This window comes from Oreochromis niloticus, linkage group LG7 (genome assembly GCF_001858045.2).
Source record: "Oreochromis niloticus isolate F11D_XX linkage group LG7, O_niloticus_UMD_NMBU, whole genome shotgun sequence".
Classification (NCBI taxonomy): Eukaryota; Metazoa; Chordata; class Actinopteri; order Cichliformes; family Cichlidae; genus Oreochromis; species Oreochromis niloticus.
Window position 1 is genome coordinate 55,943,224 of NC_031972.2, and position 15,063 is coordinate 55,958,286.

General features: G+C 39.9%; 1 protein-coding gene across 1 annotated transcript; it reads left to right on the forward strand.

Annotated features, from left to right (window-relative positions):
- Positions 1-2,394: 2,394 nt before the first annotated feature.
- On the forward strand, positions 2,395-13,640 carry si:dkey-234i14.6 (uncharacterized). The gene is made up of 5 exons (XM_005470883.3): positions 2,395-3,338; positions 5,771-5,947; positions 9,853-10,062; positions 11,597-11,810; positions 12,326-13,640. The coding sequence occupies exons 1-5, from the start codon at positions 2,853-2,855 to the stop codon at positions 12,502-12,504; spliced, it is 1,266 nt and encodes a 421-aa protein (XP_005470940.1). The 5' UTR covers positions 2,395-2,852; the 3' UTR covers positions 12,505-13,640.
- The last annotated feature ends 1,423 nt before the right edge of the window (positions 13,641-15,063 follow it).

Consider the following 15,063-nt stretch of genomic DNA (forward strand, 5'->3'; position numbering starts at 1 on the left):
GGCCTTGGAATGGTGAATGATGGTCAGGGAGAAAGTATTTAATTCAGTGTAAAAAAAAACCAAACAGCAAAGAAACGTCACTGTATCCTATAATACCTGAGGGTTTCTGTTAAGTGTTGATTGAAAAAATAAAATTAATATTCAAAATTAAATGAAGCCAGATTCTTAATTATTCAGGTTTGGACCGGAATGCTAACTACATCAGACCAATAGCAGGCCACGCAGTGATGATCAGATGGCCTTACTCAGGCAAATGTCAAATTGAAAAGTCCAAAGCGGATCCTGGCACAGTGGGCAACATGGCTAAGAAACACCATCACTATGGGGTAAACTGTGCAGCAAGGCAGATGATATTTGAATTGAACAACTATATTTGTATATATCAGTTCACTCTCAGCTGAAATAATTACTAAATTGTTTAACCAATGACGGAAACACGCTAGGTTTATAGCCACAACTTGTTTTTCCCAACACTGATGAATTATACATCAGCATAACTGTTTCTTTGACACGCTCTTTGAAAAGCTCTTTGTCTAATTAAAACACAAACATCCGATTCATGTTAAGTCATTGTCTCTGTCTCTTGATCATCCTCTTCATTTCACTCCAACTTGTCCAAAACATTCAAATGTGAAAGAAGACTACAAATTAATAGCTGGCCCCATCCCATTCTCTTGGCAGTAAGCCTGAAGGGAGGCGCTGATTTAATACTGCCTGAACTCCCAGATAATAATGAGGGTTTGTATCCATTATGTGAGGGTGCAACTTGTTTTCTGTCTAATGACCTACAGATCCACGGGCAGGCCCTTTGCTGGCTGTAAGATGTGGGAAAACCTGATGAAAATTTGCTCTCTGTGCTTGTTTTTGCTCAGGCGAAAGACTGCCGTGGGACCCATGAAGGAGTCACTCAAAACACATTAAAACTTCTAGGATTTGTGAAAGGATTATCTCCAGCTACAGAATGTAGAAATTAAAGCAAAATGTTGCTCTGATGCTTGGTTGTTTTCTAATTTATTATTTCAAGCTAAACGGTGCCAAAAATAGCTAAAGATTATTCTTAGATTTGGCAAGATTTGCTTTTTGCATTGAGTTAGTTCCAAAAAGTGGTCATCAGTCAATCATTAAAGATTATTTCAGCTCAACATTTTATTTTGGGTGACCATTCATTTTCCTGGAAAAGCCCCTTCTGTGTAATGCCAGTTTGTAGGTTTGAACTGTAATTGGAGCTTCATTCCTCTTTTCATCTGAACTGGCTGGACTGTATGATCGTTGCCAGGCACCTTAGTAGAGGTGGAAACCAATTACCGGTGAAAGTATAGCGTGTCACGCCAATATGTCGCTTTCTCTCTTTCCCTCTGTCTTTTGTTTTTTTCCCTCCCCTTTATTCTCTCTTTCAAATCTTTGGCACGATAAATGGGTTGATAAATATGCAGACTGTTCCTACATAATTAGAAACAAATATAGCAAAATAGCCATCCTTGTCAGACTACCTAAAGGCTTTGTCTCATCTGGAGCCACTTACATAAATTGATGTCACTGTCACCTATGAAGTGTTTATAAGCAGGGCTCCAATGGGGCTTAAAGGTCAGAGAATCTGTTAAAATGCTAAGTATGATGAATGAGATGCACTGTAATAATTCTGGGGTAACAGCAGAGAAATCAGAAGTGATGGAGGGTTCTGGTGACGTGTGTGTTTAACCTTTTTGATTGTTTTTTCATAAAAATGTGAAGGGAGCAGTGTGGACGGGCCTCTTGTTTGTTATTGTGAAGACATAAGATAAGATGCACAAAACAGGAAAAAAAGAACATTGCTTTTGCATCCTCAACTGCTGCTTTCAATTTGCCAATAAATCCATTTTCACAGAGCAGCAGCACCACAGAAATGCATCTTTTCATATGAATTGTCCTCAGAGGAGCCATCACCATGGTGAAGCATCTTCCGAGCGACTGCCTCCTTTAGTCCACGGAGGAAATGAAATAGAAATGAATCAGAAAAGGAAAGAAAAGACAGAAGTGAAGGCATACTACATTAAATACAGATGGCAGCACACATGGTCCTTTGACTGCATTAACTACATAGCACAGTTGGATACATGAGAGATTAGAAGGGATGAGAAGCTTTCCTACAGGCAGATGTGATTTGCAGTACAGTCTCCAGCATCTCCTCTCTTTTTGCTTTTTTCCCCAAACTGCCAGCAATATTTGACTGACTCATCGATCAGTCAGATTTGTTAACTCTTTCTTTCTACTGTTATGAATGTTAGAATGCAACACTAAAGTTGGTAAAATGTTGGTACACTAGTTGAAGTCCTGCTTCGGCGCAGTCGGTTTACAGTGGCACGAACCTTGTGTGTGTGTGTGTGTGTGTGTGTGTGTGTGTGGGAGAGAAATAGAGTATCGACGTTTCTTGTTTTAGAAAAGGTAAATCAATAATTTCTCACAGAGTTAAACCAAACAGTCTGCGCGCCTTCCTGTCAAGCATCCATCTGAATCCAGGAAAGAGGAATGGGGAACTGCCTCTCTTTAAAGTCTTGGTGCTTTCATAAGTGTGTGCGTATACTGCCTCTGTCAGACTGCTCGCTTTCTGCTGACACTCAGGACACACACCTAAGTGTACTCTAGGCGAGACAGAGAGGAGAGAGAGAGAGTGGAGCTTGCAGCAGCGAGGCAACTTGCAGCTGAGGGAGCGAGGAGAGGACACATGAGGCCAGTCGCAGCTGGTCAGGCTGTGTGCATGAAGCCTGCTTCTATCTTACCGTGTATGTTTAGAGGTGGCGAGAGAACGGCAGGCTGATTTAAAAAAAGAGGGGAAAACGCGCCACACGTTAAAAAGCCTGAACTGCTCTCGCGGTATGGACGGGTTACAGTCACAAAATGCTGGAGTTGGTGGCATCGCGGAAGACGCGGAGGAAAAGTATCGCGCACTCGCCTATGACACCGCTCTGAGCACTTTGGTGGCAGTGGCCCTGTATGTCGTAATAAAAGTGAGCCTGGACGGCTTCAGACAGTGGCGGGCCAAGATCTCCGTGCTCGTGGTGGGTTCGGGACCCGTGGGACTGACGGCCGCGCTGGTTGCTGTCCGCTCCGGGAAGGTGCTGAAATTGACCGTGCTGGACGAGAGGTACCGGACCGCCCTGCTCTCCCGGCCCCAGCAGATCGCCCTGGATCCCCGCAGTGTGAAGTTTCTGCTGGGACTCGGGGTGGACTTTGATAACATGGAGGGCTGTTGGCACAACGATCATTTCTTCACCAGAATAGGCGTGTTTCAGGAGTACCTGCTGAGCATCCTGGAGCAGAAGAAACAGAGGGTGGACGTCAAGGTGCAGCTGGGAACCAAGGTATGCCCTCTTCCCCGATTTTGAGTTAGGTCAATGAGTTGATAATCGCACGGTCTCTGTATGCAACATGTCTTGAATCTCCTCGGTGTTTTCTGTGTTATAGATAGCTTAATTCTCAAAATAATCCTCACGTTGCTCACTGAAAAAGGATATACAACTTCATTTCGTTCAATTCATTCAACACAGACGCCAGTGAGCTGAGGAGAAAATGTGCGATGAGTCAGTCCAGAAGAAAGGCGGACTTCCCACGCTACCTCATTTTGCAATGACTGACTGTCAAAACCCGATTCTCCAAAAGACTCTGGTGTGTGCCTCCACTCCAGCAGGGGTCTGATCGCCATCAGCAGTGATGGTGACATAGATGCATGTCCCTGTGTCTACTCGAAGGCTCAATCTCAGGCTCCCAGTGAACCATGTCTGATGCTGCATCTCACTTTTTTCTTTTCTTTTTCTTCTTTTTTTTTTTTTTTTTGCATTTAAGAATCTTATTCTTATTTTTGTATATCTCTCAGCATGACACTGAACTCACCACTAAAACACAATGAACATTTTTTTTTATATTGGCAGCAAAGAGTAAGCCCTCAGCCTTACATTTCATTTTCTGTAGATCAGTTTGATCATTCACTCTAGTCACAATATAAAGATACTACTGAACCATTTTCCTAGGTCCTCACAAAATAATGTAAAATGTCAGAGTGAAACCGCCAGTTGAAATAACATGTTATGTAAGCTGACCTTAGACCTGAGGAGAATCCTTTCTACAAATGGCAGAATTACAGTAAACACATCCCAACCTAAACATATTATAGAACAAAAATTAAACTGATTTCAAATTATAATCCTTTTTCAAATCCATTATATTTTTTATAGATTTCCACAGTGATTTTTTAAGGGATTCCCACCCCAAATTCATAATAACTCTGTATTCTTGCACCTGATTGCATGACACAGCCTTGATGATGAAATAATGACTGATATACCTGTTGTGAGCTTGTTTTTCATAGTTTTCATAGCATTTACTCACTAGCAGCTCCTGTTCTCCTGCAGCTAGACATCAGCTTATGACAAAGAATTAACCTACTAACACAAAGACCTCAGAATGGTTGCCTAGAGTGAAGCTGTCATTGCTCAGAGTGGGCAAACAATGGTTAAGTGTTCAGCGAATATTTGTGGCATGACTGGAAAATAAAACCTAGATTTTATGAATGTGAGTGCCGCTGTGGGTGTTTGACGGTGCTTTTAGTACACTTTGATGTTTCCCTTCTTACTACTCATCAAACAGAATGAAAGCATTATTTAATCTGTCAGACCGTATCATAGCTGATGCTGCTTTTTTGGTTCTGGCTAGCAGCCGCTCATCTTTCCTCTGCTCTTCAGTGACTCACTAACCTTTGGAAGATGGAAGACGAGGTCGACAAACACATCTGACTTCAATTATGTTTAGAATCACTGCCAAGTTCACCATTTCTTCTTTATTAGAAAGGGCAGCGGGTGTGATGACAGGTATTTTTTTACCTCCTAGCTTGTCAATACTTCAAAGATCTGAGAATACAAAAGGAATCATCTCTTCACTGTAGACTAAATGGATTAAATACAGATCTATTAGGCTATGAGCTCTTATACCCTCTGTATAACCCTTTTATTGTCCCTATAAGCCTGTCACTGTGTACCCAAATTGGTCTGATCCTTCTCCTCCTATCCACAGGGTAGGAGATATTGTTTAACTTTGAGGCCATCATGCATACAACATGACTGTAATAAATGTCTCTAAAAGATGTGCAGCTGCTGAGAGAAACATAGCCTTTGGAGGCTATTGGTATATTTACAACCCATCTGCCACTTAGATCAGTAAGTAGTGGAAGAACAGGTCAGCCAGCTGGTCAAGGAGCAGTTGCAATAATGCCAAATGCAACAAAAAGCAAAGATGAAGATAGCAGTAAATATAAAACATAATTTTAAAAAGTAGATGTTTCAATGTTTTGGGTAAGAAAATAGCCAGATTTGCCCTTTCATTCAGAGTTTTATGAAGATTCTCTGAATCTTTAAATGATTCACAAGAAAAGTTTAGCGACCTGCCCATACATTATTTTACAAGCTGGTGAACCTCGCCTCAGTCAACCTTTCTTCACCATCTTTTTACACACATCTTTTATGATTGCATATATTTCAAGAAACAATTCTTGGTTTATAATTTTTTTAATGCAGAAGGTTTAAGGTTTACACAGCATCCCACCTCTACTTGGAAGCAGGATTGTAGTTGCAGCCATGCTAACCTGTATACAATTTATAACATTTTACCTGTTTTGGAGGTAAATTAGCCTGTATTTTACAGGTTGCTTAATAGTTACAGCTGGAACTCCTTTACAAGCTTTGTTATCTTCACTTCTTTGCTAATTGGCTGTTAACTAATTTATCATCTCTTTTTGTTTTAGTTCACCGAGGATTACTTGCGACAGATTCCACACAATAATTGGCCACGTGTGATTGTGGTAGCTGATGGATCTTGTGGCGACTCCTGCTCTGTGTTGGGGATCAGCTCTGACTACACTGTGGAGTCCTGCCATGCATATGGAGCTAATGCAACTATAGAGAGATTAGACCAGAGACAGGTTAGGAAATGCGCGCGCGCACACACACACACACACACACACACACACAATGATCTGATGCATGAATGAACATTATGCAAAGACTAAAGAAAGCATGTGTGCACAAAAACAGTCAACAGGTTGTCAGTTGTGCAAAGAATAAACACAGTGAAGGGATGTGCCACTGTGGATGATTTTATTTGGACTCCCATAAAACTAATCTGAAGAGAAACTGATGTAGACCAGCCGATAACAGCCACGCACAATATATGAGTCATATGAATAGCCAGATTTTGGAAGACTGTTGAATCTCATCAGCATCAACAGTGGCTCTATTTTGATTTTACTCAAAGAATTTGAAAAGAGCAGCTGCTGCTCTGATGGAGCAGGTGAAGGCAATGATAAAGCTTTGGATTTATTACACTCCCCTTGACAGACTCATAATCTGCTCCTGGCTCAGTGAATATGAATTAAGGTATCAGAACATCAGCTGTGAGGGGGTTTTTTTTCCACACAGTGAACTAAAGGTTACTTTGCATCATATAAGTGACTGACCAAGAGAATTACAGCACTGTGTAAAAGTATTAACCCAACCCCTTATTTCTTTATATTTTGCTACAAAAACAGCAAATAGCTGTGATGATTTATTGAAACATCAGCAAAAATGCATGAAAATATAGTATATGAGGCAAAAAAAGAGTTTGTACAAGTCCAACAGGATTGAAAATCAATATTTGACACCTTTATTTTTTGTGGCCTTTTGACATCTAAACATGGTGTATATTATAGCATCCAAAGAGTTCAGTTTTGGTCTTATCTGACCAGACTGTATTCTCCTAGTATTTCACAGGCTTGTCTAAATGTTGTTCAGCAAACTTTAAACACACCTTAACATGCTTTTTCTTCAGCAATGGAGTCGTGCGTGGCAAGCGTGCATACAGGCCATAGCAGATGAGTACATTACTTATTCTTTTGGGCTCTCGGACAACTCTTCTCATAGTTCTTTCCACCTGGTTGTAGCCGTTTTGTGGTGAAATGATTGGAACCTTCAATAGTTTAGAAATTCTTTTGTAACCAATCCCATCAGTATGTTTTTATAAGGTTGCAAAACCTTGGTAATGAGACTCCTTTTTTATGGGCCATCAGTTAGGACTGAACCAGCTGATATTAATTTGCACTAAATGGCAAGATTGTTTTATAATTACTGATACATTTCAGCTGGTGTCATGACTTTCCATGCCTTTTTGCACCTCCCTTTCTTCATGTGTTCAATACTTTTTCTCTGTGTCATTTCTCATTATTACACGTTTGTTTGCATGTGTAGATTGGAGAGGTTGTTACCGACATCTGGTGAGAATTTCGTATTAATAACACCTTTAGAAATAGATTTACTTAGAAAATTTGTGATGTGTTCAATACTTATTTTCCACTGAGATCATTTCTGATGAACCTCCAGAGAACAATAGATGGATCACTTGAAAAGCCATGTTTATCTGTTGCAGATAGTTTCATAGGCCTGCAGCTTCTTGTTTTGTCCTCTGCTTATCCCGTTTCCCCAAATATTTAAGGACACACCATGCCGATATATCCCATGATATCAGGTAATAACTCTAACTTCTTGACAGAGAAATGCTATGTTATGACTGTCAAACTGTGTTATCATAGATCTTATCCTAAAACTTTCCAAGATTAAAAGGATCTCATTGAATTTCTTCATCAGAAATTCGATGAGGAAGTGGAAAACAACACTAGAGGCCAGCTTTGAGCCAATTGCACAAGTGCGGGATTTACAAAGGAGATGCTCTATATCCCTGCTGCTGCCCTTCATAGGCCTGAACCCCCTCAGCCAGATCATTAACAAGACTTATAAGCCAGCTCCTCTACATAGATAACACCAAGCTGTATGCCAAGAAATAACTGATCACTGATCCGCACCACTAGGATTCACAGCAATGACAACGGAATGTCAATTTGGACTTTAGAAGTGAAGTCAGATGGTAACAAAGAGAGGGAAGATCAGATCTGAGGGGCCAGAAGGCAACATTGCAGACACTGAGGATAGTTATAAGCACTTTGGAATCTCATACGTATATGGGAACCACAAAGAGACAGCTAGGAAAGGTGCAACCACCAAAGATGCTAGCATGCAGGCCGGCATAGTATACAGCATGGGTGGGGAACACCAGGCCTCAAGGGCTGGTGTCCTGCAGGTTTTATATGTGTCCTTAATCCAACACAGCTGATTTAAATGGCTAAAGTACCTCATCAATATGTCTTGAAGTTCTCCAGAGGCCTGGCAATGAACTAATCATTTGATTCAAGGTGATATCTAAAATCTGCTGGACCCCACCCCTGGTATACAGGAACATCTGTGCCAAGTATGGCCTGGAAACCCAAGGTCAAAATGGAATACAACCCCAAAGCTGGCTGAGATTGAGCAAGCTAAGATCCTGGCAGAAACACCATAGGGGAAACACACCAGCTACTGGTAGATAGAGCAGTCACCCAAGACCGTAAGACCAAACTGACCAACTTGTGCACTGCCTGATTGACTACAAGCAAGCCTACGACTCAGTGCCTCAGAGAATCCTTTTATGGATAATGCCAACTATATACATTTCTGTGGGACTTCCAGATAGTGACACATGGCTAACCTCTTTCTCTGAATCTATTATTGTACGATCTACTGTACAATATAAAGCGCCTTGAGGCGACTGTTGTTGTGATTTGGCGCTATATAAATAAAATTGAATTGAATTGAATAACCAACCAAACTTGGTCATGGTGGATAATCAGAGAAAGACAACTTTAGTGATATACCAAATATACCGTAGATGTATATTTATACAGATACGCCACATGATACAACATCAGGAAAAAGGAATATGAAAATGACCTGGGGCTGAGAGAAGAGCTAGGCAGGGGTCTCCAGGATAATCAGAACACTGTTCTGAAGAGCTGTAGTTTTACCATTTCACTATGCAGCTGCTATAGAGAGAGGGAGAATCCTTGGTGGACAATGCCAGCCATACAAATATAAGATAGAAGCCATTAATAAAATCACAAATATGTGATGTCCATTGAAATGTTCGAGTCCAAAATCACATTCCTGCCAATCTTTTGAGGTGGAGATATTCAAAATGCTGACAAATGACATTTACATCAGTGCTCCTGATCCTGTCCAGACCATTCAGGTAGTAGCTCTTGCTGGTTATTGTATGATTCGTGTGGATGAAAGGTTGTTGTATTAGAGCATAGATTATCTACACTGACAACGCGTAGGGTTAATTTGGAGGAAGATAAATAAACATCGTCAGGTGAAAAGCTTCCAGGCTAATATCTGAACACAAGCATAGTCTCCCTGTATGCCACCATAACAATTCATATCACGTTCTCTTTAGTGGCGGTGTGGCTGCCTTTTATTGGCCACTTTTCTCGCTGGCTGTTTCCTGTAGTGATTGAATTTACCTCCCAGGATATGACCTGGCCGTCCCTACTGTCCTTTCTATAGCCTCCCAGTGGCTGCCCTGTTCTGTCACTGTCTCCCTTGGCGGCACTAAATGCTGTTTGATCCCTCTGGTTTATGTCACTGAAACGAAAATGAATCAATAACAGCTTGAAGGAAAATGGGAAGTAACTGCTAGATTTAAGCATTAAATAAATATTAAGCTATTCTAAAGCTCCACTCACGTGAGCACAGCTCTACAGGCAGATATGGTGTGAATAGTAATGCCTGGTGATTTCTTCCTGATGCATCCCAAACACGTATATGTATATATGGATAGAGCTAGATTTCCTTACATGTTAATGGCCTAGTGATGATATGTAACATGACACTATTTTCATTGCTGGTTGTTGGATATTTTATTCACGCTGATATAATTTCATCTAGAATTTGATCTCTTCCCTCTCTTTTTAAACTTTAGGTGCCCACTCCTGAGATCCGCGCTCACAGCCTTTACTTTGACCTGTCTGCCTATGGAGTGGAGGCCTTCAGAGAGCACAGAAACCAAACCACCAAGCCTGGCTTTCACTTGAAGATCTATGGCACTTTCAGAAACCGCTACATGGCCCTTGTCTGCCCTGCCTCTGACACCAAGATGGTTCGCTTTCTTAGGCAAACTGCACACTCCTCTGTAAGACTCTTTGTTGGCGCAGCTTTTTTGTTTTTTTGTATACTGTTATTGATAGGGACTCCAGATAATGCATTTCTATGGCTATATTTAGTTGTTAATGTAGTAGAGAGGCAGATGACATTACCACTGGCTTTCACTTCTTTCTTAATCTGCCTATTCATCACTTTTCATTCAGCAAATGGCCTGTTAGTGTCTGCATGCAGCTATGTGTGTTGGCGTGTGTGTGTTTTTTGGAAAAGCCAAAAAGAACCCAAGATGAAGAAATGGAGAAAGATGAAGTACACCCCTCTGTGTGTCTCTGTGTGTAGAGAAAGGCTGTCTGTAGTTATCTGCGTAGTCATCAACCCCCTGTGCTTCTTGTAGAGCACGTTCTTGGAGTTTTACTTAAAGTCTTCAGGTTTTCATGTCAAGTAACATCTTGATCATATGTAGCCTGTAGCCACAACATGTAGTCTAGTATACACAGGTACTTAACAAGGCCATCTTTGGAGCTCTTGTTGCTATGTGGGTGGCCATTCAAATACACTGTTACTTGGTAACAGTTGACTGTGCAAGTAAGGGTCGAAGAAGAGCAGAGTTAAGCAGGGAGAGTGAAAGAAGAGGCTTGCCACTCAGTATGCTCAGTTATGGTTGTCAGCCATCAGTGGGCACATTTCTTCTTCCTTTTTTGTGCACTGACATGATTTTTCACAAGTCAATTCAGATGATAAAAGGAACAGTTTGCGTATGTGCAGAGCAAAACAGGCTATAAAGCCTCTCATTTCATTATTTCATTACAAAATAATTTCCTGAGTATTTTAGTGGATAATCAAATAACTGTGTAATCTATGAACACACACACACACACACACACACACACACACACACACACACACACGCACGCACACACAATGTCTCAGAGTTCCAAGATGAAGACTGGGTTTTCTATTGAGTTAACAAAGCAAAACAGATTTGTCTTTTATTCATATGATATATGACAAAGACAAGCATTTTATATTTGATAAGGTTAGTTTTTGCTTGACTATAGTTGTATATGGCTATAGTTACAGTTGCAATAGTTGCAAATTAATTTGTTTTAACAAATCTTTTTATTAAAGTTTGAATCTGCTCTGGTTCATATAAACATTCATTAAAAAAAGCTTGTATCAGCAAAGCTTATATATTTATGAACTTGCGATGGATTTTTGCAGATTTTTATTGTAGTAACATATATTTTGCACAGCCAGGTACATTAACAGAGTTGTAAATAATAATCAGAACATATGATTATATTTACAACCCCAAATCCTCTCTATTCATAGGCCAAATAGTTTTTCATTTTTGTTTTTTTGATTTTTTTGTTGTTGTTGTTTTTTTTATCAAGGCTTCATTGTATTAAGAAAATTAAAACCTTCTTGTTGTATCTCTGTGGCAGGAGCATGATTAAGAGTAGTCCGTGCCGTAGCCTTGATACGTGTGTAAACATCATTCACCTCAAACATCAGTGACCTTTACTCATGCTGGAAACTTTGCTGTTTTTGTTTGTTTTTCCCAGATCATGAAGAACATTTTCCATCAATCTTTCAATGCTTATAAGACAGACATAGAGCCTCGTCTCAACGATGTGACCCTCCATCACATGCAGTGCAGCCGTCGTCTCTTTGAGATTCAGCTGTCGCACAGACGCATCAGTGCTGCCTACATAGAAGGGGACAATGTGGCGGTCACTGTGGAGGGTGAGGCGGCACGTGTCCTTAATTTTGACACAGGTAGGTGTCTATAAAACATCAGTTATTGCACTGCCATGAATAAGACGGAGTGTTTTTCCTTCGGAAAAATCACATTCAGCAGGACAAAAAAGCTTTGAACCGATGAGAAAATTAAAAAGAGTAGGATAGGAGGAAAGAGAGATGCGAGGAGAGGATAAATCCTTTTTATGCATGCAGTATAGCACATGTTGATGGGTGTGTGAGTCATTACTGCACTCAGTGGCCTTTCAGCCGACGCTTATCTGCTTTTGTCTTAATGGTGCTGAATATTTATTAATGTGTCACTGTGTTGTTTTCATTTAGACCATAAGATTAACTTCAAGGCTTTATAGGCTGATATTTGTGTGCAAAATGTGGACTTCTTAAATATGTGTTATACCTTAACAGATAGATTTTATTTAATGGATTTATGCTGTATGTGGTTTATCTCTCCCCCTTTCCTTTCCTTTCCTTTCCTTTCCTTTCCTTTCCTTTCCTTTCCTTTCCTTTCCTTTCCTTTTTCCTTTCCTTTGCAGGTTGTGGAGTGAATCTAGGCATGCGAGGCCTGGAGTCTATGGGGACCTTCATTTACCGGACAGCCACAGCTGTGGACCAGAATGATATTCTTGAGGCACTGTCAGCTAAGATGCTGCACTCTAGACAGGTGGCTGAAACCTTCAAGCAGACAGGTTTGGCTGAGTCAATGTATGAATGAAATAGCAGAATGACTTAATGAATGCATATTGCCACCTAGTGGAAAGTGGTGGTGGATTGTTTAGTGAGTGTTTGCAATGAATCATGCAAATCATGCAAAAAAACAAAACAAAACAAAACAAAAAAAACCCACTGGGGTGCCTCTATGGCCAAGTGACTGAGGCTGCATACCACATGGGTTCATATTTCCTGAGCAGTGAGTGTGGGGTTTGATTCCTGGCTGGAAAGATCCTTACTGCATTTCATGTCCCTGTTCTTTTTCTTCATATTTTTCATTTGCTTTAATGTCTTTCTTTCTGATGTAATCTGTGACAAGAAAAGAAAACCAAAAAATAAATAATACTGCTATTGGTTAAGTACCAAATTTAGCTCTTTTGTTATGTGGAGTGAATGAATCTATTCAACACAGAACCTGAAAACATTTGCATAACTAGACTAATAATCCACTTTCTTTAATTAGGTAAACATTTGACTTGCTGTCCTAAATCTAGCTGATTGCATTCTGTGACACACCATGTGTTCCTAGAGAAAAACAGACAGAGCTTCAGCATCATGAGCTCGAACTGATATCCAGTACACGTGCAGAACAGCTGCTCTAAAGTGTTCTTATCTTTTGTCTGCGCATGTTTTTGTCTAATGATGTGGTGGTAATTATGGTGACGGTATTAAGTGTTTCCTAGAGTGGCCCATTTTTGTGTGCTGCCTTGTAAATGAGATTTTTTGGCATATTTTGAATATGTAACTGGAGTTTTCTATTCTTTTCTTAATATTTTGATTCAGGTAATTTAAAGCATTTCAGTGACATGAACCTGTTAAAGTGCTAATAAAGACTGTGACAAAGTAATTTTTGAAATTGAAGATGTTTGCATAAAACCTTTCCTTTTAATTCTTTTTTTTTTTTTTTTAAATAAATGCAGTTCAAAAATGCAATAAAAACAACCACAAATGTAGAGTATATCAGTCAAGGTCTAAAATATCCCAAAGCTATACAAGCAAATATACAAATACAAATCAACATTCATCATCTGTGTGTTATTATATGCACCAATAGTGTCTTGATGATTACTTGTTGTAAATAAACTGGATGTCAAAATGTTTTCAAAGTAAACTGAAATAAAATATGAGTGTGTATTGTCAGCAAGACTCCATATGAAGTAGCACTTCCACCTAGTGGTATGTCCTGTTTGTTGCATCTGTGCAGTCTCAAATTTTAAAAACCTTTGAGTCATGTTTTTATTCAAGCCAGTGCAATATTTGTAAATTGTTTATGTACTAAAGCATTGTATTAGCCAATTGCATGGCAGCAGCTCATGGCAGCCATTTCAATTTAGACATATAAATATGGTCAAGATGACCAACTGATGTTCAAACTGAGCATCAGAAGGGAGAAGAAAGAGAATTTGATTGACTTTGGCATGGTTGTTCATACCAAACAGACTAGTCTGCATATTTCAGAAACTGCTGATATACGGTGATTTTCCACAAGCATCTCTAGGATTTGCAGAGCATGACCTGGAAAATAGAAAATATCCAGTGACCAGCCGTTCTCTAGGTGAAAATGCCTTGTTAATGCCGGAGGTCAGACGAGAATGGCCAGATTGTTTTGAGCTGACAGGAAGGCAACAGTAACTCAAATATCTCATTACAAGCAAGGTAAAGAGAAAAGCAAATCACAACACGTCAAACCTTGAAGCAGATGGGTTACAGCAGCAGAAGACATCACTCTGCATCACTCCTGTCAGTTAAAAGGAAATTACGGCTACAATTTACATAGACTGAACAATAGAAGATGAAAATATGGTCTGATGAGTCTGGTGTGCTGCACCATTCAGATGGTAGAATCAGAATTTGGCATAAAAAGCATGAAACCAAACTTTGGGTCCATTAGTACAAACACCACAGCCTACCACAGTGTATCCGTCTTCTGATGGCTGCTTCCAGTAAGAGCGCACTATGTCATAAAGCTCAGATCATCTCACACTTTTTCTTTGAAGATAACAATGAGTTCACTGTTCTCAAATGGCCTCCACAGTCTCCAGATCTCAATCCAATAGATGTGACAGAACAGAAGATTCCCATCACAGATGTGCAGCCAACAAATCTGCAGCAGTTGTGTTGCTGTCATGTCAACGTGGAACAAAAAAACATGTAGCCAGCATGAACAATTAAGGACATTCTGAAGGCAAGTGGGTCCACCCTGGTATTAGTAAGAATGTACCTAATGAAGTGGCCAGTGTATGTGTGAAATGAAATTTAGATTTTTAGGAACTTTCCCATTGTAACTTTTCAAAGAACTATACTATAATAGCGCTTCAAACTAACACAAAACCTTTTCATCTCTTGAAAACTTCACAATTTGAAGCAAATCTGAAAAAATATTTAGTCATTCTTTCGTTCTGTCTTTCTTTCTTTCTTTCTTTAAAGTCAAACAGGCAGACGTGATCGTTGTTTTGAAAAAATTATACAAAAATATGTGTTCACTTTCTTCTGCCTCAACTTAAAACTTGCTTTAAGCAATCATGAATTTTCCATCTCTAGTGGTTTTCCACTCATGGAACGA

Excerpts from the sequence above, each read along its gene's own strand:
- si:dkey-234i14.6 (XM_005470883.3), top strand. The coding sequence starts at position 2,853 with ATGGACGGGTTACAGTCACAAAATGCTGGAGTTGGTGGCATCGCGGAA. Across the intron at positions 5,948-9,852 it reads AGAGATTAGACCAGAGACAG|GTGCCCACTCCTGAGATCCG; the intron begins GTTAGGAAATGC and ends TTTAAACTTTAG. Across the intron at positions 11,811-12,325 it reads TGTCCTTAATTTTGACACAG|GTTGTGGAGTGAATCTAGGC; the intron begins GTAGGTGTCTAT and ends TTTCCTTTGCAG.